Source organism: Dendrobates tinctorius, unplaced genomic scaffold, assembly GCF_039654945.1.
Source record: "Dendrobates tinctorius isolate UK_male_01 unplaced genomic scaffold, ASM3965494v1 ptg000059l, whole genome shotgun sequence".
NCBI classification, from domain to species: domain Eukaryota; kingdom Metazoa; phylum Chordata; class Amphibia; order Anura; family Dendrobatidae; genus Dendrobates; species Dendrobates tinctorius.
The window spans coordinates 22,383,744-22,407,507 of NW_027361727.1; the positions used below are offsets into that span (position 1 = coordinate 22,383,744).

A 23,764-nucleotide genomic window follows, 5' to 3' on the forward strand; every position below is an offset into this window, starting at 1 on the left:
CGCGATTCCGCAAAATTATTGAACATGCTGCTTATTTTACCGCGATGCGATTCTGCAGCGGCAAAATACGCAGCATTAGCACAGCGATTGCACAGTGCAAGTTAACTAATGGGATGCTTTTTGTTAGCGTTTTCGCAGCGTTTCCGCAGCGGAAAAAAACAGCAAAAACGCTAAAAAAAGCAACGTGTGCACACAGCCTAATAGTCGTTTACATGTATCATATCTTGCACAAGGTTCCTGAATCAATTGGAAACCCCCTGTAATGAATACGTAGTTGCTCAGAGGTTCCTGACAGCTGTGAAGGTCAAACGCCCTGTAGACAGGAGAGCAGGACTGACGTTTTTCTGCTAATTGGATCTCGACTTACTAAATGTTGCTGATTGGAAAAGAAGAAGATGAATATCTAATTTGCAATTCTCAACAATAAGAGTAAGTGATGCCACAGGGACAAGCAACAGGATCACATAGGAAATCCTGGACTGCAGGAGTGGAACAGTGTACAGGAGCCCCATAAAAAAAGCCTGTTTTAGTTTTGCTCTTATTTTATACATACTCCTGTGGCGTCCCTGAGGCTCAGTCGCCACAGAGGTACTGCACCTTCTCCTAAGGTGTGGTGCCCCACCACCTAGGTAAGTTGGGAGCTCCTTTCCACGCTCCAACACTCGCACCCCACACAACAGGGTAGTTCTGCACAACCACATTGCGGCTCAGTGCTTAGAGAGTAGCAGAGCACCTCTGGTGGTTCCCTGCATGGAACACTGGATGTGCTGGGAGGTGGGTGGAGTTGAGATCCATATAAAAGGTTGGGAATGTTTAGAATGACAGGTCAGTCTGAAGTCAGTCTGAGGGGAGTCTGGACAGTCAGGAGAGTCTGAGGACGGGTCCGAGAGGAAGGAGATCCCTAGAAGAGGGAGAGAAGAAGGAGTGCTGCAGCTGCCTCAGTGATCTGAGCCAGCTGGCACGGGAAAGGAACAAGAGAGAGAAAGACGTAGAACTGCAACCTAATCTTCCATAGGAAAGAGAGACGAGTACGGAACGAAGGAGTAGAGAGAACAGAGAGGAGTTGTGGGTTGGAAGAGGAACCCTACCTATAGGTTCTCAGCGCAAGGCCGGGGCCCGGTCCCCGAGGTTGTATGGACACTTATGGTTCTGCAGCAGACACCGTTGGAGTAGTTGGCTGTAAATGCACTACTCCCACCTTAGACTCGGGGCACAACAGCAACTGAATAGAGAGCCAGGACTCAGGAGAAGGGAGTCCCTGAGAGAGGCTACAGCTGTCTGCCATACGAGTAGAATTGCTAGGAACATCTGACAGGAGGAACTCCAGAGTACCACGGTACTGGAGAGCTTCACACTAAAAGGCGTGTTGGCGGAGTCGTTCAGGAAAGGTACATGTTGGCGGAGTGTTGGAGAGGAGAATCCTGACTAGCCTGGGAGGTTGGCTGAGTCTCTGCCCCGGAGGACACAGCATGGAGGCGGGCACCAGTGTGTACCACGAACTGTGAGTAAAGCGTTGAAACTGCAAGCTCTGGTGTCCTCCATTCATTTGCGCACTAACATCTTCAGCACCGCTACACCTGGGTACCAATCCCCTCACCGCTTGTGCCTCTCCTCTAATCTTACATCCACACTGCCCTGGGACTACAGCTTCACCTGTGGGGAGCTACACCATCTTTGCTGCACCATCTCATCAGTCCCAGTGGATCTGCATGCAGCGTTGGCTTAACATCTTACTTGCCAAACACCACAGGTGGCGTCACGAATTATTCCATTCCACTTAAACTACATCACATTCCACCATTGATTTGGGCGCCCAGGGCTACGGACCGGGTCACCGCTGCTGTGACACATTTCCCCTTGACACTGGCCCGGTACCGAGTACCCCACGGCCCTGGGAGGGCAACCCACTCCTCCTTTGAGCTACTTGTTATTTTATTCTTATGAAATCTTCGAAATGGCTCCAGAGATTTGAGCCTTTTTATTGAATGCTACTTTTTATAGTCTGTACTAAAGAGGTGTGTCTCACAGGATCCTCTGGGGCGTTTCTAGTGGCTCACAAGATCCTCTGGGGCGTGTCTTTAGGATGCACTGTATAATTACCCAGTGAGTCACACCCATTTGCGGTGCAGTCATCTAAGCAGGCTACTAAATAACCACAAATTGAAAAACATGTATCCGTCTGGCGGTCATTTAACAGCTATTATAAACCGAGCCTAAGAATAAGTCATCCATAGCCAAGTCCTGGACATCTTCTTTAAAATCAATCAGTAGCACCACAAAAAGTCACAGTATGGTCCAAGTCATATACTCAGAGCCTGGATCCTTCCTGGGCCTTGTAGTTCATCCCTTCACATTCATTGAATACAGCTTTTAGATCAGGGGTGGGGAATCATTTTTCTGCCAAAGGCCATTTGGATATTTATACCATCCTTCGGGGGCCGTACAAACTCCACCCACAAGTTACATCCTGACTCTGGCACTGGTGTCAGGACGTAATCTTTCATTGCATGCCCTTCAGTGTTCATTAGTGAACATTGGTGTGTGTGCTAACAGAGCAAGAAGAAATTAATGAGCTTGTGGCAATCAAAATACAGCTCCCTGCCCAAGAATGCAGTCCCTGAGAATCTGCCCGAGGGCCTGATAAAAGGTCATCGAGGGCCGTAAATGGCCCTGGGGCCTGAGGTTCCCCATCCCTGATTTAGAGAGTAATAATGAGTTGACTCCTGGCAGAATACAAAGATTTCTATCTATAAAGTTTTTACATTTGTAAATTTATTGCTCAAACGGTTTAGGAAAGAATAAAAAAAGAACAATTCCCGGGAGTCACTCGACGACTTTTCTGGAAAGCTGCACCTAATTATGTATCATTCATAATAATCCGCAGAAGACGGAGCTGTAAAATAATTTATTCCAAATCCTTTTTTCCCCCCTTTAGCCTGGAACGTCGGCAGATAACAGATGTCAAGTTCTGTAATTATTTATTATTGAGACGTCTTACACAGCATTGGTTACAACGTGCACTTTGTGGATCAATCTTATGTGCAAAGCTTTGTGTCAGTGGATGACGGGGGTTATGAATGATTCGATTCTTATGATGTTGAATTGTGCAGGGTCGGTCTTGGGTCCTCTTCACGGCTCAGACAGTTGGCTGAATGTGTTATATGGAGCAGCAGGAAGCTCTGATATCACTGTAGCAGCCTGAGCATAGATCATCCGAGGAACAAATGGGTTCTCCAGTTTAGTTGTGATTGGCTGCAATTAATTATGTTGGGACTTGTAGTCCTGCAAACAGGTGGCATATAGAAGATGGTACCTGGTCTATGAAATAAGTGTCAAATAAAGGAGAACTCTACAGTCAACTACAAAAAAAAAAGCAGGGCTGAAGTTGCCATTGAAAGGGGGTATTTTGGTTTAAACAAATTATCACTCATCCATCTGGTATAATAAGAAAGATCACCGGCAGGAGATGACTGGAGCGCTGGCTGCTTAGGCGCCTTGAAAATCACTGACACTGACCAAGATAGTCGAGCGCTGCTGTGATCTTGTGGCTGATGGATGGAGAAGTAATGGGACCCCTGTTTTGGCAATGGGGGGACTCCTGGAAGTCAGATCCACAACAATTTATCACTAATCCATTGGTTGGTTTAAAGGGATTGTCCCCTTTCAATTAATTTTAATCCCAATGGCTCACTGATGTATCAAATAACAATCTGATTTTTATTCGCCCTCCTCACGTCCGGTGCTGCCTCTCCATCTCCACCACTTCTCTGGACTTCATTGATCGGCTGCAGCAGTGACGGCACTTAAGCCAATCACTGAGATCGGTGGTTCAGATGATGTAGAAGGCACAAGCTATTGACTGACTGCAGCGCTGATGGCATGATGTCACTGCTACAGCCGATCATCAATAAAGAGTGGAGTAGTGGCAGAGAGGCAGCACTGAACCGTGGGAGAGTAAGTAAAGCTCATATTGTTATTTTACACATCAGTGAGTCTACAAGCTAAGAATAAGTGAAAGGAGGACAACCCCTTTAAACTGTAATACCCCTTTAACTGCATGGTTTGGGCACTGTGATTGCTTCTATGGGTGAAGCCCTACACCTGCCACTGCTGTAGGACACAGCATTTGTTAAGTAGCAAAATGAGCTCTGCTGCATGTAGGTGAAGGTAGGGGTGTGTTACATGGGAAATCATTCAGCTGTGACTATTGATGCCTGGTTGTTTGGATTCGGCGATGCTGATTTTACGAGTGGCTGCAGGTGGAGCTGAAGCATTTTGGAGCGACGCCACGAAAGATTCTGTAAGAGACATTAAATAGGGAAATTAACGTACCGTATATGTCCACAGAGACATAAAAAGTCACCGGCGTTGGAAGGAGAGACGGAGAATTGGCTGCTCCCTCAAAGGAGTCAATAGAATGTATCAAACTGTAACAATATTAAAATATGGGCGGTAACCTACAAAAACACAATACTCACAATGTATACAGTATGCGTGGTCATAAAAAGAGAATAAACAGCCTAAAAGATACATCACCTGTTCGGTAGATGCAGGTCCAGCTATGCTTATGTTAGGCTGGTTTCACACTGGGGGTTTTTTGCGCTGTGCTGCGTGCGCATACATGCGCAATGCGCCCCTATGTTTAACATGGGTGCGCATTGTCTAGCGTTTGTAAGCGTTTGTATGCGTTTTTGTGCGCATGCGGTTTTTTGCAGTGTGCGCCTATGCACGCCGGACGCACCCTGTTGCATTTTTTGTGTGCCCAACCTGTGTCAAAAAAAAAGTATGCGCACAAAAGCGCACGGAATGCGCAAAATATCACATTACAGTCTATGGGAAGGCTGGCGTGCGCACGTCAGCGTTTAAAATCGCATGCGTGTTAAGAGTCAATGTGGCTACAAACTGGTTAAAACGCATGCGCATAAAATAAGCAAACGCATGCAAAACGCTTGATGCGCTTTTTGTATGCGTTTGGACTGCGCACGTAGCGCAGCGCAAAAAAACGCTAGTGTGAAAGTAGCCGTATACTTACATAACTTTCACCATTGTCTGTTATTTTGGGTGTTTTTGTATGATAAGGTGTTTCCTTTATAAATCCTGGCATTCTATAATCTATCTATTGACATTTCTTCATTACATATCACTTACATTACTTTGATACAATATCTTTTGCCCAGCTCTAGTGTTTTTTTATAATATATTTACTATAAGTACTGTTAATATACTAATGTGAAGTGTAACATGCATAGTACATGGCAGGTATAGGACATATGGTGAAAAGTATAAGGATAGGAAATAAGATAAGGACAACTGGCTTAGTATATACTGCTATAGGATAGTAACTGCAGTTAGCTAAAGGTGTAAGGTAAAATACTGTTAATGTTTGGGGCTAGCCCACAGTGGGAAGGGTGATGTTAATAAAAAGCAAGGACTTCCTGGGAGTGACTCAGATAGTGAAGCACAGTAACAAGGTCAAGTTCAAGGCTGCTATGGCCAGCATGTACCTATCAGATCAGTCAAGGCAGTGCGAGACCGTACCAGAATCCTGGGCAGACATTTCATAATGTCAGGAGCTCAATTAGCTTAGGGGCTAATGGGCACACCGTATCCTCTGGCGCACAGGGGAAGATGGACGTGGAACCATGTGAAGGGAAGGTAATGGATCTCGTGTGTACTGTTGGACCGGACAGGAAATCATTGGGTCTGACGGAGCCAGTGAGCGTAGAGATAGTACAGGAGATATAAGGGGTAGAACTGATGATGTGTTTCCGATAAGAAATTAAGGAATAATCAGTGTGGTGCCTTATACCAAATGTCACAATGTGATGAACTTGAACTGTCCATTAAGCTTCTGTTTGTTGAAATGAACTTGGTGTCCCCTGAATTGTGTGCGGCGGCTCGTGAAGACAGTGGAGGCCTGCGGCCTACAAGTGAGTGTGATGCACCCCACACCTTACAGCACACTGGGAATGGGACACGGCTTTTCTGTAAAGTGCCAGTGCGTAACGGGACAGCAGCTCAGACATGACTACCCCTCTCGGCCACTTTACAGTATATAACTTTTTAAGTAATGAAATATAGAAACATGTAAAATAAAAGAGTGACCTCCTTCTGTGTTACTCTCCTGGTTTATGAACACACAGTTTGCTTGGGGTATAACCACCTATAGTGGCAGTGAGCTTAGGGGGAAGGGGTCTGGTGCTGGATGCGCTACCCCTTACACTAGTCACTCCCTAAGATGCAGAAACCGTTGAACACAATTATGGAATTATGCTGGGTAGGAAAGGGTGTTGGGAGGTGGGTGGGGTGTAACAGGAGGAGAGCAGGAAAGACAGTGCAGAGTGAGTCAGACATGAGGGGAAAGTGAAAGTGGAAAGAGTGTGGTGAAGCAGCTCCCTGTCAGAAGGAGCTGCAGAAGGAGAACATCAGGAGGAAGTGAAAGGGAGTAGATGTGCTGACTAGCAGCTCCCTGGAAAGTTGAAGGAAACAGACAGAAAGAAGCTCCCAGAGGGAAGGTAGAAGAGATCTCAGGGGGAATGGGAAGTGCGGATGCCACCCATGGGGCCCGATCCAGTAGTGGAGAGACCAGGTCGCAGTGGGGTACCGGCCCCCTAGCCTAGAGGAGTGATCACCAGACTCAGCTGGAAAGCCGGTGGCAGAGGCACCTGTAGGTGTCTCGGCACAAGCCACAGTTATCTTCGCCGGAAAGGCAGCCAGGAGCAAGGGAACACAGAGAAAACGTTACCCGACAAGGTCCGTGGCTGCTGGTCTGGGACACTGACTGTGAGGTGTTGGGCAGGAGAGGCGAGAAACCAGCACAGTAAGACAGCCAGGAAAGGCACACACTGAGAGGAGTCCTGAAAAGGTGTATCTCTATCTACCTGGGAGTTTGTTGGACATCTCACCTGGAGGACACGGCACCAAGCGGGCATCTGTGCTGCAGCCAGAACTGTGAGTAAAGCTTAGTAACTGCACCCAGCTGTGTCCTCTAATTATTCCTGTGTCACCTATCCAACTACTGTATGTTACATCTATCATCACTGAACACCCACTGAGCCCTGCTACATCCCTTGCCAAGTACTACATCTTTTCTATTATAACTGCCCTGGCACAAAGCTTTGCCTGTGGAGGGCTATATCAACTCTGCTGCCTCACCACCAGTCCCAGAGGATCTGCTCTGCAGCGCTGGTCACCTCTGACCAGAAACCACAGGTGGCGTCACGAATATTTCCCCTTTAAAAATCCCCTTTTCCTTTAGTTTCATTTACACCATTTTTTCATGGACGCCCGGGGCCACGGACCGGGTCACTGCCACCGCGACATCCCCTTTATGGAGTGAACGGCCCGTTACTGAGTACTCTGCAGGCCCTAGTAAGCGCTCCATAAGTGAAGTACCTCAATGTGGACACTAGATGGGGGTACATTAGTGTACATAGTTAACTTAGGAGGAGCCAACTGTGGGTAAGCCAGGAGCATTTCCTCATTATAATGAGTATGGCCAGGGAGTCCAAACAGTCCTGTAGGGCTTAGAGCCCGGGACAGCATAGTGACCCCGCAATGCTCACAGGTGAAGAGCCCAGTTTGTCCAGGGCCTGATAGTGGCTGAAAGTTGCGGCAGGAAAACGATGCAGGGCAGCACCAGGATGTGGCAGCTAACTACATGGGCAGATGCGCTTATGTCTTGGGTGAAACGGACAGGGGAACTCATACAGCTAGTGAAGCTGGTCAAGGGAGATGCTGTGGTACCGAACGGGTCACACCCTGGGAGGAAAGTGGGAAGACATAGGGAAAGTGAAGGATGCATACTGTGTGGAACCTTATGATATGGCTGTAACTGAAATGGACATACTGCATACTGATGCAAGTAAATTCTTTATTGTTGAGTTGGAACTGGACTCTGTCTCTTTTTGTATAACAAGGCCAGCAGCAGAGCTCCAGCAGACCAGATGAGACCCTGATGGTGCAGAAGGTGTAATAAAAGGTATGCCACAAAGGGAACATCTGATGCATATGTCAGCCACGACTACGGCCCTGGCTCCCCTCACATAGTCATACTATATCAGGGGCTGTGGGACCCTCATACTATAGGGGGTGACAAGGGTTGTAATACTGGAGGGGGGCTGTGGGGCCATAATACTGGGGGAGAAACAGTGGGGTCAACATACTGTTGGGGGTTGCTATGGGGTCATAATATTGTGCACGGTAGGAGCAAATTACATGGGAGGATTGACTGTGAGGTATCATAATGTGTGTGGGGGTATTTTTGGGGGAGTCATACCCTGAAAGAGTTATCATAGTGTGTGAGAACACTAAGGGGCTTCACTATTTCTGTGCACATGCTTCAAAACATGTCACTGCGCCAATGTTCCCTGAAGCCACCAAACTTATTTTAATTATTTTTTGGGAGGGGGGCAAAATGGAGGAGGGATGTGGGCAATATGAACTTTTGCTATGTGCCCCATAATTGTACACCTCGGCCTATCCTGATTGTTGTACAGATGTGGACAATAAATTGATAAATATGTCTGGTAGTTGATGGTCTCAGCACTCTCAGATCTGAGCTGTGATGTTTGCAGAGAGTCCAAATTTCTCTAAAAACCAAAGATAATAAGTAATCAGCTAAAGATGATAAAAAAAAGGAAATAAAACCAATGCACGCGTACCCAAACTGCTGCAGTAGCTCCACTCTTAGACTCCTTTCTTATGTTTTAGAATGACTGTAACAAAAAGAGGAACCTGCATTAAACTATTATTATTTTAGCACAACTTATAATATCCAAATGGAAGAATGCGAAACACAGAAAAAAATAAAAACATATTCACATTTAAAAATATTTCATGGCACAGGGTATAGCCCCGTGGATTACAATTTGTAAAAAATAATATCATTATAATTATAATAATTAAAAATAATGAAAAAAAAATCCTTATGACTACAATGAAGCTGGGCCCATGATGTTTATGGAGATCTCTAAAATCTCAGACTTATGCTGCGTTTTTTTTTTGCTTTGGTAATTCCAGCTGTAATTTATCTTGCCATTTTTTATAGCCAAATCAGAGCTCTAAAATAGTTGCATTACAGTAAGTTGAAGACAAGTGGGATGCCCTCACACCCAGGGCTGTGGGGTACTCGGTACCGGGCCAGGTGGATCTCAATGGGAGTTGTCAAGGTAGCTGTGGCCCGGCCCGTGGCCCTGGGCGCCCATTGTAAATGTTCAGTGTCAATGAATAAGTCGTGACGCCACCTGTGGTGTTCGGCAATGTAGATGTTAGGCCAACGCTGCAGACAGATCCTCTGGGACAGATGGTGTGGTGCAGCAGTGATGGTATAGCCCTCCACAGGCAGGGCTGTAGTCCCAGGCAGAGTAGGTATGGTGACACTTAGGTGGTATAGTGTCAGGCGCAGGGGATGTAGCAGTGCCGGGCAGGTTGATGTAGGAATAAGTGGAGGACACCAGAGCATGTAGTTCCAAAGCTTTACTCACAGTCTGTGTACAAACAGGTGCCTGCTTCAGCGCCGTGTCCTCCGGGTCTGGGGCTTAGTCAACCTCCAGGCAAGATGAAGCACTCCTTTCCAACACTCTGCCAACTTGTGCTTTTCTGAACGTCTCCTCTTATAGCGCCTTTAGGTGAAGTACTCCTAGTACTGAGTTACACTGGAGTTCCTCTCGTCTGACGTTCATATGAACTCTACTTGAACGGCAGACAGCTGTAGCCTGCTTAGGGGACTCCTTGCTACCTAGTCCCGGCTCACTATCCAGTTGCTGTTGTGCCCCCAAGTCTTGTGTGGGAATAAAGTGGTCACTACTTCTATTCCTCCGGTGTCTGCTGCAGGACCATTAGTATCCATACGACCTCGGGGACCGGGCCCCGGCCTTGCGCTTAGAACTTCTAGGAAGGGTTCTCTTCTCACCCACGTCCTCTGTTCTCTTTCACTCCTCACATTCCGTACTAAACCTTTCTTTCTATGCAGAGTCAGGCTTTCAGTCTATGTTGCTCTCTTTCTCCCTTTCCCGTGCCAGCAGACCCAGGTCACTGGGATCTGCTGCAGCACTTCCATCCATCTATCCCTCTCTCTAGGGATCTTCTTCTCTCTCCAACCAACAACTGACTGACTAACTTAAACTCTTCCCGCTCCTAGAAATGTCATCTAACTCCACCCACCTCCCAGCATGTTTCGTGTTCCAAGCAGGGAGCCACCAATGGGTGCTTTGCTATACTCCAAGCAGGGAGCCGCCAAAGGTGCTTTGCTACACTACTTTGTGGTGTGGGGTGCAGGTGTTGGAGCGTGGTCAGGATTCTCCACCTTACCTGGATGGTGGGATACCACACCTCAGGAGGAGGTGCAGTACCTCTGTGGTGACTGAGCCTCAGGAGCGCCACATAAGTCTCACAGAATGTGTGATTTAGGGCTCACCCAGACGTCAGTTTTTCTCGTACGAGTTCTACCCCTGGTTTTCTCGGATAGAACTTGTACCTACTATCTTCTTTGGGTCCCTTCACATGTTTGTATTTTTACGCAGTGAGAGGTTGGCACCAAAATGAGGAGACATACCCGATTTTGATCCACGTTACGGATCAAATTTGTCATTGTGAATTTATGGATCCTCTTAGAAAATGGTCAGCACTCGGTTGCCATCTATCTGCAATCTGTGTGTTGTCTGTTTTTTTTACTGTTTGTTTGATGGAAGAAGCCTTAGAAACCTCTAACTTTTTTTGCATAAGAGAAAAAAACTTTTTGAAACTAAAATGGAAAAAATTGAATGAAAATTGGATCCAAATCACTGATGACACACGGTCATTATTTTATTTATTTAACGGCCTTCGGCTCAGTCTCGAGTCATTGCATGTTGATGGATGCATGGTCTGTAGGAATATGGATCTTGTGAAGCCTAGATAGATCCGCCAGGGCCTTTTACGCCACTATCTTGTTGGTATCAACTTATTGGGTAGCTGATCTTCCTCTTTGCCTTGTTCCTTATATTCTTCCGACCATGATGTCCTTCTCCAGTGATTGCTGTCTTTGTATGATGTGTCCATTGTAGGCAAGTCGTAGCTTGGTGATCCTTGCTTCGAGTGACATGTCTGGCTTGATTTTCTCCAAAATTGCTTAGCTTGTTCTTCTTACCATCCATGGTATTGATAACATATGAGAAAATCCACTGGCCTAAGGCTGTTCCATGTAACCTATGGCTGTATACTCTAGATTTCTTTGGACAAAATGGTAAACTCAGTAATGACAAAGCCGCGACCTGATCATAAAGAGGATCAGAACATTTTATTTTTATCTACAAACATCTAAAATGTTAGCCACAACTGATCTAATTTTCTGTGACTATCATGAATTTTAGGTTGTTGGAATCACTTACCAATGCTTCTTACAAGCTTTGCAGAATTCTACGAAAAGTAAAAAGTTAAGTTTATTAAAAATTGTCGAGAGAAAACAGATTCATAATTAGAAATGCAGTGTTAATAATTATTCAGCTCCAACAGAGCAAAAATGTAATGCAAACTGGGATTACAGTAAGTAAAATGAACATTGACCAACATACCTGATCGTTTTAAATAGAGGTTTAAAGAAGGTAGAGGTATTCCTTCTGTAAATGAAAGAGATCGCAACAACGGTAACTTCTTGTGAAACACAAAACAAGTAAAACACGACACAAGCCAATACTAACATTATACACAGGTCTAACATTGGATCAGGCTGCTGCACAGAAGTGTGATGCTGGTTACTACTCACGGACAAGCCGTGAGGCTGGGTAGTCAAGAAGTCTGAGGTCAAAAGCCAGGAGGGTACATCATAGACAGAGGGGTGAGACAAAGGCATAGTCAGGGCACTGTCTGGTTTCAGAATTCTAAGAAGGTAGCGGATCACGACAAAAGGGCTAGGCAAACGCAAGGTCAAAGACAAATCCAAGGTCAAGCAACAAAGATTATAGTACAAGTCCAGGAGCACACACACCTCTTGAGCAAAGCTACAATTGGCAGTAATCCAAGGCATAGAGCTGGCTAAATAGCCAAGTAATTACACAGAAGACACATGGACAAAGCCCCAACACATCTGGGCCCTAACCTGTCACTAAAGACACTGACAGCTCAGCACGCCCCATCATCAGATTGGACGGCTGAGCTGTCCATCACCATACTGACAGCTCAGCACACCCGTCCTAGATTGGACAGCAGAACTGTCATTCACTGCATCCATACACAAAAAAGGGTGCATGTCTGACTCAGAGTATGTCTCATTCATTTTGTGGATCAGACTTGGCCATTAAAACCTATGGGGATCTGTGTAAAACAGATGGAACACGGAAAACAGACTTTGTACTTCAGTTTTATGCGTTTTTCTCTCATCCTATATTAAGACTCAATGAGTAAATAAAAGTTTAGACAGTCTACTTGATGGGACACGGACGTAATACAGCTGGCACATGTAGATGTAGCCTGACTATTTTTGCATGATCCAATGCCCAGGACAATAATTTGGCTGTTAAGCATCAGTACCGGATCTGTTCTTTGCTCCCTCACCCCAGTTCACTATACTCTGTGGTGTTCCACGTCGGAGTTTACAGATGGCCTGGCGTGATCCTATGTGACCACCTGCCCGGGCCTATAAAAGGCTCACCAAGGCACACCTCTGTGTCTTGGAATTAAGACTTCAGTGCTCCTAATAACTCTGAGTTGCTCTAAGCATCTTGACCTGCTCTGCTGCCTGTCTACAGTCTTCTGGACATCTTCTGTCTGCCTGTGGTTTCCATCTGCCTGCTTGCAGTCTCCTGGACGTTTCCCACCTGCCTTCGGCTTCCAGCATCGCAGCTTCCTGTCCATAGTCTGCTGTACGTCCACTGCCTGCGATTTACAGTATCCCAGCTTTTCGTGTCTTGTGTGCCTCACATGATTGCTATACAGATGATGCTTGTGACCAGTATGCCCACCTGAACCTTGGAGGATCCTCTTCACCTGGTGACCCTAACATTGGCCATAAAGAAGCTAGTAATGGTCATTTCCAATTATAACTCAGTACAACCTTGTTGGATGGCTATGTAAGGAAGGAGACCAGGCTGTGGGTACCTATGAGACACCGGGTCCGGTGTTGCGCGGGGAAGGAAATGGGAGTCGGACATGACCCATGCCCTAGTGAGAAGGGGCGTGGTAAGCGAGAGGAAGAGGGAGAGTCGAGTGTGGGAAAAGGCAGAGTGTTCCCGCCGAAGGGAAGAGAGCGCAGGGACCTGCTGTGCGCCGCAGAGAGAGACAGACTGCAGAGCAGAGACCCAGGACGGGCGCAGTGGGGACTCCCGGGTACCAGAGAGTGTGCAGAGAGACGGGCACTGAGGGAAGCATCGCGGTGTGGCTATCCAGGTACCAACTGGTGTGCTGAGAGTAGGGCACCAAGTGCAGCATTGCGGTGCGGGAATGCAGATATTGGTAGGTGCACAGAAAAGCACACACAGTAGAGACTTGTTCAGAGCTTCACTCTTCGGCTCTGCAGTTCAATGGACTAGGGGCTCAGCGGGCAAAACTGGTGACCGTCCGCAAGAAGCGGGACAGTGTGTTGGGCGGGGAAGCCTGAAGACGCAGTGTCGGTCTCCCTGCGTGCGAGGAGTTCATGATTGTTAATTAAATCGCACTCTTGTTAACTCTTGCTCTGCGCCTCTGCGTTACTGCATCCGTTTACCTGCTTTACAGCTATTGGGGTCAACTAGCAAAAATAGTCATTATATTGTCGGAGGAACCTGACGAAAGTCAGCGGATCTATCTTCCACGGATTCAGAAGTGTCGTCTTACCTTCACACTCCTAGAGAAAGATAATAAAACAAAGACATAAAACATTATTATCAGGCAGTGACATTTCCATTAAAAACCACAAGCAACAGCTTCACAAACTCAGACACACACAACATTTACTGGTGAACGTCAAGGTCTACATATCTTCTGCTGATACCGGATGTTAAAGTCCACAGCTGAGTTCATAATTCTGACCCTTTTTGGAACCAGTTGACAAAACCCTACAGCTTATCTGAGCTCCTATAATGTAATTTTTAGGTTGCACAACTGTAACTTCTTGGACAGTTTCCTAACTACTAATCAGATTTCTGGCATTTTGGTACTGATAGCCTATTAGAGTTGCTGCAAATCGACTCTTAGGATGCGGTCAATCAGCCATGTCAGTGATCAGACGGGAGTCCTGAGAACCTCCTCCTACCTCCCGTCATTATTGGATCTCCTTTGGATTTTAATTCTGTCAATTGTTGAGACCAGCAAGGACACGTTTCCACTATGAGTAGCATTCGAATATCAAAACAGAATTTCGCTGAACTAAATAATGAACCATTTTTACGCCTTTTGTTAAAAAAAAAAATCGCAACCGAAATTGAAAGGAAATGGTGAGAGATCCCAATATCTGTTCTAAATTATGTGTTAAGTGTAAGAAAAACTTGTAATACATTTTAAAGGGAACCTGTCATGTCCCATGTCCAGAAATGGTATTTACCTGCAGATGTGAGATTAATCTATAATCTTGCATGGATGTCTTATTGGAGGAAAAAATTGAACATACAGTCTCCCTGCAGCTGCTCACTTCCAGCCATTGGGGATGTGCAGGAGCGGTTATTATCATTACCTGTTACGCCTTCGCAGGCTGTAATGACTTCCCCGACACTTTGATTGCCAACCTGTCTTGCAGCGTGGACGGGTAGTACGTGCGCCGACTGGGGGTGGTCCCTTTTTCGCTGCGAACAGACTGGAGACAGAAACCGATGTGTGTTCAACAGGTCCTCTTTATTGGCCGTCCTCCTGACGACCACAGCAACATGGCAGCCTCCGTACATACAGGCCCAGGTACCTTTCACCTTCCTTCTTTCCTTTACAGTGACGTCCCTCGCGGTTCTATAGCTGTGGCTGCCCTAGGCCTACCTCCACAGCGCTTCACCTGTCCGAGTCCGTCCGTCTGGTACCCCCGGGCTTCCTCTGTCCTGCGGCTATCCTGTCATGGCCACACCCCTGACTGTTTCTCCTTCCACGTCTCTTCCGGGGCTCTTCCTCTTTCCGTCTCTTCCTCCGTTGAGCTCCTCCGCCTGGACTGGCTTTCTTCTGGAACTCTCTCTCCCTTTTTATTCCCCTGACTGGGAATTCCCCTCTTGAGTCCCCATAACTCTGCCCACCATGACTTTGCGGTTTCTCTAGCATTAGCTGCTGTTAAGTCCTTTCCCTGTTTTCTTCGGTCTCCCTCTAGTGGCCAAACCTTAGTACTGCACCGTCTCCTTTACCTGCTGTTCTTTGTCTCCCCCTAGTGGCCAAACCCAGTACTTCACCATCTTTCACTGTTTCTAGCTGTCTCCCCACATGTGTATACAAATTCACTTCCAAGATATTTACGGCACATTTTATATTCACTGTTCCCCTTCAGACAGGTCCATAGGTCAGTCCTCTTCCCTACAGACATACAGAAGGCTGTCAAACAATTTGCAGAGGAGTGATAACTTACTTGATCACTGTGTATTGAGAAATGGCTGTAACTACTCCCTGCACCTCCCTGATGACTGGAAGCAAGGAGCCACAGGGATAATATAGTTTCATTTTCTCTCTGTAGCTGTTGCTTCAGTAAGACACCCAGGCAGGATTTTTTAACTCTACCTACCTGCAGATTAACAGCATTTCTGGACATGACAGTTTCCCTTAAATTTACTTGTAAGCAGAAAGGTTCACGTGTCTTACCTGGGAATTCGAACCTGCAAAAAAATGATTCAGAAAAATTGAATGAGAATTGTGGAGCAAATAACAAGCGCTAGATTTGTGTCCTTACAATACCTGTTCTGAATTATATATTGACATAAATAATTGTTCACTTTTTTCAGACTCACATCGAAAGTTAAAACTTACAAAAAATTAAAAAGTAAAATATTACTAAGTAAAATTTGGATAGATTTTTTTAGGCCTTTTAATTCTGACCAGATTGGTGGCGATTTGGGGTTTTTATGAGACCCCACTAATGGCATAAAAGATGCCTTAGGAGTGCGCCTGAGCGTGTAAGAGCGTGATCGGAAAGGTCATATGACTCCCCTTGTGTGTAAAACGGTTGTAACCTGTGTTTACAAAAAAGTGTTTTATATTGCATAGAACCTTATAGGCACCAAGCTGCATAATTAATGTAATGCTATAATATATGTTCTGATAAATGCATAATGTCTGATGTGTCAGATACAAGGAAAGTACAGGACATAAGATGTAGGATTAGTATTAGATGTAAGCTAGGACTTTAAACAGTCCAGTTGTGGGCATAATTGAATCAGGAAGTGATTAAAGCCAGTTATTATGACACAGTTAATTGTTCAGAGAACAGCTCCAATGTGGGAGGAGCAGGGTGAGTTAATCACTTCCTATTTAACATCAGTCAGAGTTGCAGTGAGAGATTAGACGGAGAGATAGTAGTTGGAAGTCCTGACTGCATGAGGAGCACTGGCTGCTCAGCAGCAAGAGAACATCATCCATAAAGTCAGAGCGCACATTCCTGGAACATCCAGGGCCTATGGTCCAATGGAGGTACTGAGAAGTTAGCCTCAATATCTTCCTAGTAGAGGAAGTCGGACAGGGAACCGCATAAGGTTAGTTGGGATGGGACTCTTAGAAGCTGTGGAGAAGGACTAGGGATGTCAGATCAGGAAAAGAGAGCTCAGGGCGAGCAAACAGTGGACATCAGAACGAGTTTGTGCCTAATACTGTATGTGTCATTATGATGAAAATGGATAGTTAAGTAAAGTTCTTTATCATATAATGAATTTTATGCCCTGTAATGTGTGTACGGCAGTTCCTGATGTTGAGGATCTGGAGAAAGCAGAGGCCTGCAAACAAAATGTGAGTTGTTGTGAGTTCATTTTCCCCTTCACCATTGAGGTTTGATGAACTCCCTCTTCTGGTGAAGGAAGGTAGTGAGGCTGATTACAAAGCACATGAACAGAATGATGATGACTGGGTGACTGGGATTGCTGACTGGATATAAGGCAGCCGACGCCCTTCTGCCTTGCGGGTGACTACTCTGAGGGATTCTTGGAGACCAGTCTGATTCCTGCTCCTCAAAAGCTAAGTTTTCTGCTCTACTTTTTGCATTTGTGTTTTGGTTTTGTTTTGCCTTGTTTTTCTGGATTTCTGCCTTTCCCTGCTGGGTGAGCTGAATTCCTTTTTGTTCTGTCTTCAGATAATACCTGAGTACTGATATAGTCTTTTTGAAGCCTAGCGTCTTCAGGGCTTTTTTCCCTATCAGTCTGTTGGCTCTTGTTTTTGAGAGGGTTTTGGCGGATTGCAGACAGCAGCTTTTCTGTTCTGTACTATTTAGTTAGCTTGGGCCCCATCATTTGCTCAGCCTATCTTTCTATCTGTGTGAGTGTTTTTTCATCTTGCTTCACCATCATTATATGTTGGGGCTGCCTATTGCTTTGGGGTCTGCTCTGGGGCAGTTTAGATTTCCCTTTCTGTCTTTAGGCTATGTAGTTCTCCGGCTGTGATCGAGGGGTCTAGGGCACCGTAGGAACCCCCCATGGCTACTGCTAGTTGTTGTTGTTAGGTTCAGGGGTCTGCAATCCGATAGCTGCCAACTTCTCTGGTTTTCTGGACTTAGCTAGTAATTCTGTTTTTGCCTCCTACGGTGACTCATTCATAACAGAATCACCCGCCATACCGCAGATCCTAGGGTACTCAATAGCAGGAAAGAATTGTAAAAAAAAAAATAAAAAGTGTGTATATTTTTTCCTCTATATCTCTGAGGCCGTAGGGGGAATCTTTTTTTCTCTCAATGGAGATAAAGCAATTGTCTGATCGTGTGGAGCAGCTCGCTGCGGAAGTGCGGGGAATTTCCGCCTACCTTGCTCATTCACATGCTGCTGAACCAAAGATCCCTACTCCTGATGTGTTTTTGGGGATCGGTCTAAATTTTTGAATTTCAAAAATAATTGTAAATTATTTTTTGCCTTGAAGCCTAACTCGTCAGGGAGCTCCGCGCAGCAGGTTAAAATTGTCATCTCTTTGCTGCGTGGCGATCCCCAGGATTGGGCGTTTTCTTTGAAACCAGATGATCCTATTCTGACTAATGTGAACGCATTTTTTCAAGCCTTAGGGTTGTTGTATGACGAACCTAATGCTATTGATCAGGCTGAAAAGACCCTGTTGGCATTGAGCCAGGGTCGAGATTCTGCAGAATTGTACTGTCAAAAATTCCGAAAGTGGGCTGTCCTTACTACCTGAAATGATAATGCCTTGGCAGCTCTCTTTCGGAAGGGTTTGTCAGAAGCCGTAAAAGATACTATGGTGGGATTTCCTGTTCCCTCTGGCCTTGACGATTCTATGTCATTAGCCATTCAGGTTGATCGGCGTTTACGTGAATGCAGGACTGCACGAGAGGTGTTGCCACCTGTTGAACAAGTGTCTGAACCTATGCAATGTGATAGAGTTTTGTCCAGGGAGCAACGTCAGGAGTTCAGAAGGCGTAATAAGTAGAGTTGAGGGAAACGGGTCGAAAAAATTCAAAAGTCGCCGACTTTTGGCAAAGTCGGGTTTCATGAAACGAAACCCGACCCTAGGATGAGGTCGGCCACGAGGTCGGCGACTTACGCGCCAAAGTCGCGTTTCAAAAGTTTGTTTTGCGCTCTTTTTCAGCCAATCAGGATCCACGGACACTGTGGGCAACGTGATGACATAGGCACGGGTCACCACCATCTTTCAGAAGGGCATGCAAGTGATTGGCTTGCTTTGGTGGGCGTCACAGGGGGTATAAAAGGGCGTGCACGCCGACCGCCATCTTACTTCTGCCGATCTTAGTATAGGGAGAGGTTGCTACTGATTCTGTAGGGAGAGCGTTAGGCAGGGAAGAAGACAAAAAACTGCTTCTGCTGCTAGCGATTTGGCCTGCACAACACACCAGTCACTGTGTGTGCAGTGCAAGGGGAGGCTATATAGTGGTGTATCAGTGGTGTTGGTTGTTGGGCTGCCTTCTAAGGCTTCCTGACATTCCTGCATTGCTGTTTACCCACTGCTCCGCAAACTGCTTTTTTAAAAGCAATCCAATCTCCCTTATCCTCTAGTCACTTTTGTCACAGCTGTGCCATCGAGCCTGTCACATAGCGCTCAGATATCAGTGGGCCTCACACAATCCAAAAGTGTCCACTGTCCACAAGTGTGTGCAGAAATTCAAAATCTCCCTTATCCTCTAGTCACTTTTGTCACAGCTGTGCCATCGAGCCTGTCACATAGCGCTCAGATATTCATTGGGCCTCACACAATCCAAAAGTGTCCAGTGTCCACAAGTGTGTGCAGAAATTCAAAATCTCCCTTATCCTCTAGTCACTTTTGTCACAGCTGTGCCATCGAGCCTGTCACATAGCGCTCAGATATCAGTGGGCCTCACACAATCCAAAAGTGTCCAGTGTCCAAAAGTGTGTGCATAGATTCAAAATCTCCCTTATCCTCTAGTCACTTTTGTCACAGCTGTGCCATCGAGCCTGTCACATAGCGCTCAGATATCAGTGGGCCTCACACAATCCAAAAGTGTCCACTGTCCACAAGTGTGTGCAGAAATTCAAAATCTCCCTTATCCTCTAGTCACTTTTGTCACAGCTGTGCCATCGAGCCTGTCACATAGCGCTCAGATATTCATTGGGCCTCACACAATCCAAAAGTGTCCAGTGTCCACAAGTGTGTGCAGAAATTCAAAATCTCCCTTATCCTCTAGTCACTTTTGTCACAGCTGTGCCATCGAGCCTGTCACATAGCGCTCAGATATCAGTGGGCCTCACACAATCCAAAAGTGTCCAGTGTCCAAAAGTGTGTGCAGAGATTCAAAATCTCCCTTATCCTCTAGTCACTTTTGTCACAGCTGTGCCATCGAGCCTGTCACATAGCGCTCAGATATCAGTGGGCCTCACACAATCCAAAAGTGTCCAGTGTCCAAAAGTGTGTGCAGAGATTCAAAATCTCCCTTATCCTCTAGTCACTTTTGTCACAGCTGTACCATCGAGCCTGTCACATAGCGCTCAGATATCAGTGGGCCTCACACAATCCAAAAGTGTCCAGTGTCCAAAAGTGTGTGCAGAGATTCAAAATCTCCCTTATCCTCTAGTCACTTTTGTCACAGCTGTGCCATCGAGCCTGTCACATAGCGCTCAGATATCAGTAGGCCTCACACAATCCAAAAGTGTCCACTGTCCAAAAGTGTGTGCAGAGATTCAAAATCTCCCTTATCCTCTAGTCACTTTTGTCACAGCTGTGCCATCGAGCCTGTCACATAGCGCTCAGATATCAGTGGGCCTCACACAATCCAAAAGTGTCCACTGTCCACAAGTGTGTGCAGAAATTCAAAATCTCCCTTATCCTCTAGTCACTTTTGTCACAGCTGTGCCATCGAGCCTGTCACATAGCGCTCAGATATTCATTGGGCCTCACACAATCCAAAAGTGTCCAGTGTCCAAAAGTGTGTGCAGAGATTCAAAATCTCCCTTATCCTCTAGTCACTTTTGTCACAGCTGTGCCATCGAGCCTGTCACATAGCGCTCAGATATCAGTGGGCCTCACACAATCCAAAAGTGTCCAGTGTCCAAAAGTGTGTGCAGAGATTCAAAATCTCCCTTATCCTCTAGTCACTTTTGTCACAGCTGTGCCATCGAACCTGTCACATAGCGCTCAGATATCAGTGGGCCTCACACAATCCAAAAGTGTCCAGTGTCCAAAAGTGTGTGCAGAGATTCAAAATCTCCCTTATCCTCTAGTCACTTTTGTCACAGCTGTGCCATCGAGCCTGTCACATAGCGCTCAGATATCAGTGGGCCTCACACAATCCAAAAGTGTCCAGTGTCCAAAAGTGTGTGCAGAAATTCAAAATCTCCCCTGTCCTATAGACACCTTGTACCTTGTTTTACATTACTATATAGTTTGTTGGATTTTGTCTACATTTCTACCAAAAATGAGGAAGGCTGGTGGAAGAGGCCGTGGAATTGGGCGGGGGTTGGCAGCTGGTAATGATGGTGTTGGTGGTGGATCTGATGGTAGTGGCAAGAGCAAAATAGGACCGAATGCAGGAGGTGCTGACCCTGCGTCATCGTCTGGCTACATAAGGCCTCGAACGCTTAGTTTTCTAGGAGTTGGCAAACCGCTTTTAAAGCCAGAGCATCAGGAAAAAGTTTTGTCTTACATTGCTGACTCAGCCTCCAGCTCTATCGCCTCCTCTTCTTCAGTTGTAAAAAGTAAAAGCACTGAGTCGTCATTGGAGGCTCATGTTCATGAACCACACCTTTCCTTGTGTCCTTCACCCCAACCAAGATTGAAGGATGACGCAGGCCATACTACTGATTACTCCATGGAGCTGTTTTCACATACCATGCCTGGATTATCAAGTGAAATGGTGAATTACCCAGGCCAAGATGAATCTGACATGGAGTGCACTGATGCACAGCCGCTGATGGATGATTCTGCTGGTACATTCACTCAGAGCACTACATTGTCCTCGCAGTGTACAGAGCCAGATTCTGACCCTGATGAGACTCAGGTGCCCCTTCCCGCACACTATACCACCATACATGGTGACACAGAGGAAGGTGCACATGACATAGAAGAGGAGGTGATGGATGACCCAGTTGTTGACCCAGATTGGCATCCATTGGGGGAAGAGGGTGCTGCTTCCAATAGCTCAGATGAGGAGCATCCACAGCAGACATCGACATCGCAACAGCTGTTATCTGGCAGGCCCGGAGCACTCCAAAGACAGGTTCCAAACATCAAAAGAGTTGCTGGACAGCTTGTCCAGAGGGTCAAAAGATCACAGCGTGCTAGGCCGCAAAATGTCTGCCAAAGTAGGAAGAGTGCAGTGTGGCACTTTTTTGAACAAAATCCTCATGATCAGGCCAAGGTTATCTGTAAGAAGTGCGCAAAGACCTTTAGCCGAGGGAAAAATCTGAAAAATTTGAATACCAGTTGCATGCTTAGACATTTAACCAGCATGCACTTGCAAGCGTGGACACAACACCAAACCTCAAGTGCCACATGTGCAACTGATCACAACGAAGGTAGTCAGCAACGCTACATTGTTTCCCCCACTGTAAGCCCACCGGTTAGCACAGCAGCAAATGTTGAGGTGTCGTTGCAAGACCACAGCAGTCAGGGAATCCCACTGTTATATCAATGAAAGACTGATTCTAGGCCATCAGAAAGAACACCAACTCCATCACCATCATCAACCCTCTCTCAGTCCGCCCTGTCCACCGCTACTTCCACCATATGCAGCTCTCAAGTCCAGCTCACCCTCCCAGACACTATGAGTAGGTCAAGAAAGTACTCAGTCTCTCATCCGCGTACACTGGGTTTGAACGCCCACATTGCCAAACTAATCTCGTTTGAGATGATGCCCTTTCGGTTGGTGGAAAGCACAGCTTTCCGCGAACTCATGGCCTATGCAGTACCACGCTATGACCTACCCAGTCGCCACTTCTTCTCTCGCAAAGCCATACCAGCCCTCCACCATCATGTGAAAGACCGCATTGTCCATGCACTCAAGCAGTCAGTGAGCGGAAAGGTGCACCTCACAACTGATGCATGGTCCAGTCGGCATGGCCAGGGCCGTTACGTGTCCATCACTGCGCACTGGGTTAATGTGGTGGATGCAGGGTCCACAGGGGACAGCGGTGGTGGGACAGTGCTGCCTAGCCCACGGTATAGGAAACAGTTGGCTGTAGGCGTTCGACCCTCCTCCTCCTCCTCCTCCTCCAGAAGCGAAAGCTCGTCCACAGAGCGCAGTCGTACGAGCACTCCATCTGCAGCTGCCACTGTTGCACACGATGTATCCCCCTATCGAGCAGCTAGTGGAAAGCGTCAGCAGGCTGTGTTGCAGATGATGTGTTTGGGCGACAGACACCCCGCCGAGGTGCTGGCCGAGTACTTGAAGCGACAAACTGAGTCATGGCTGGGCAGTGTACATCTTGAGGCAGGCAAGGTAGTTAGTGATAACGGCCGTAATTTTGTGGCAGCCATAGCCCTTTCAAAACTCAGCCACATACCTTGCTTGGCTCACACCTTGAACCTGGTGGTGCAGTGCTTCCTCAAAAATTATCCGGAGTTAACAGCCCTGCTCCAGAAGGTGCGAAGACTGTGCGCGCACATCCACCGGTCACCTGTACACTCCGTTCGTATGCAGAAGCTGCAGCGATTGCTCCACCTTCCCAACCACCGCCTCATTATCGACATTGCAACAAGGTGGAACTCCACCCTGCACATGGTGGAGCGGCTGTGCAAGCAGAGGCAGGCCATAATGCATTTGTGGGAGGATACACGGCCAGGCACTTTGAGAGCAGACATGGAGTTGACAGGTGTGCAGTGGTCGAAGCTGAAAGACCTTTGTAAAGTCCTTCAGTGTTTTGAGGAATGCACACGGCTGGTAAGCGCAGACGACGCCATCCTAAGCATGAGCATCCCACTTATGCGTCTGCTCATGCAAACTTTGACGCACCTTAAGGAGCAGGCGTCTGCAGCCAATGTTGATGAGGAGGAAGAGGAGGAGGGAATACTTGATGACATTCAGCCATTGTCTGCTCAGGGACCTCTCCTGGACGAGGTGGAGGAAGAAGAGGAGGAGGAGGAGGAGGATGATGGGGATGATTACTTAGGGGAGGAGGATGCATCTCGTGGGGCAAGTGAAAATGTTGGCGTGGCAAGGTCTGGTACAGGGTTTGTGCGTGACTGGAGGGATGTGGATTTGCCAGAAAGTGCTCCTCCAACCAGCACTCGCAGT

At 46.7% G+C, this 23,764-nt stretch overlaps 1 protein-coding gene and 1 long non-coding RNA gene across 2 annotated transcripts in view; both read right to left on the minus strand.

Moving 5' to 3' along the window:
- Positions 1–2,961: 2,961 nt before the first annotated feature.
- Positions 2,962–11,636, minus strand: LOC141092431 (uncharacterized). The gene is made up of 4 exons (XR_012232794.1): positions 11,553–11,636; positions 11,370–11,397; positions 8,664–8,717; positions 2,962–4,298 (listed from the first exon to the last, which is right to left on the minus strand). It is a non-coding gene; the product is annotated as an uncharacterized lncRNA (long non-coding RNA).
- Positions 11,637–12,261: 625 nt separating this feature from the next.
- The window catches only part of LOC141092257 (uncharacterized), a 106,055-nt gene continuing 94,552 nt past the window's right edge, over positions 12,262–23,764 (minus strand). The window contains exons 20-22 of the mRNA XM_073578252.1: positions 15,718–15,731; positions 13,789–13,798; positions 12,262–12,291 (exon numbers count right to left, since the gene is read on the minus strand). Coding sequence (XP_073434353.1) covers positions 12,262–12,291; positions 13,789–13,798; positions 15,718–15,731 — 54 coding nt within the window. The remainder of the gene's footprint in view (positions 12,292–13,788; positions 13,799–15,717; positions 15,732–23,764) is intronic.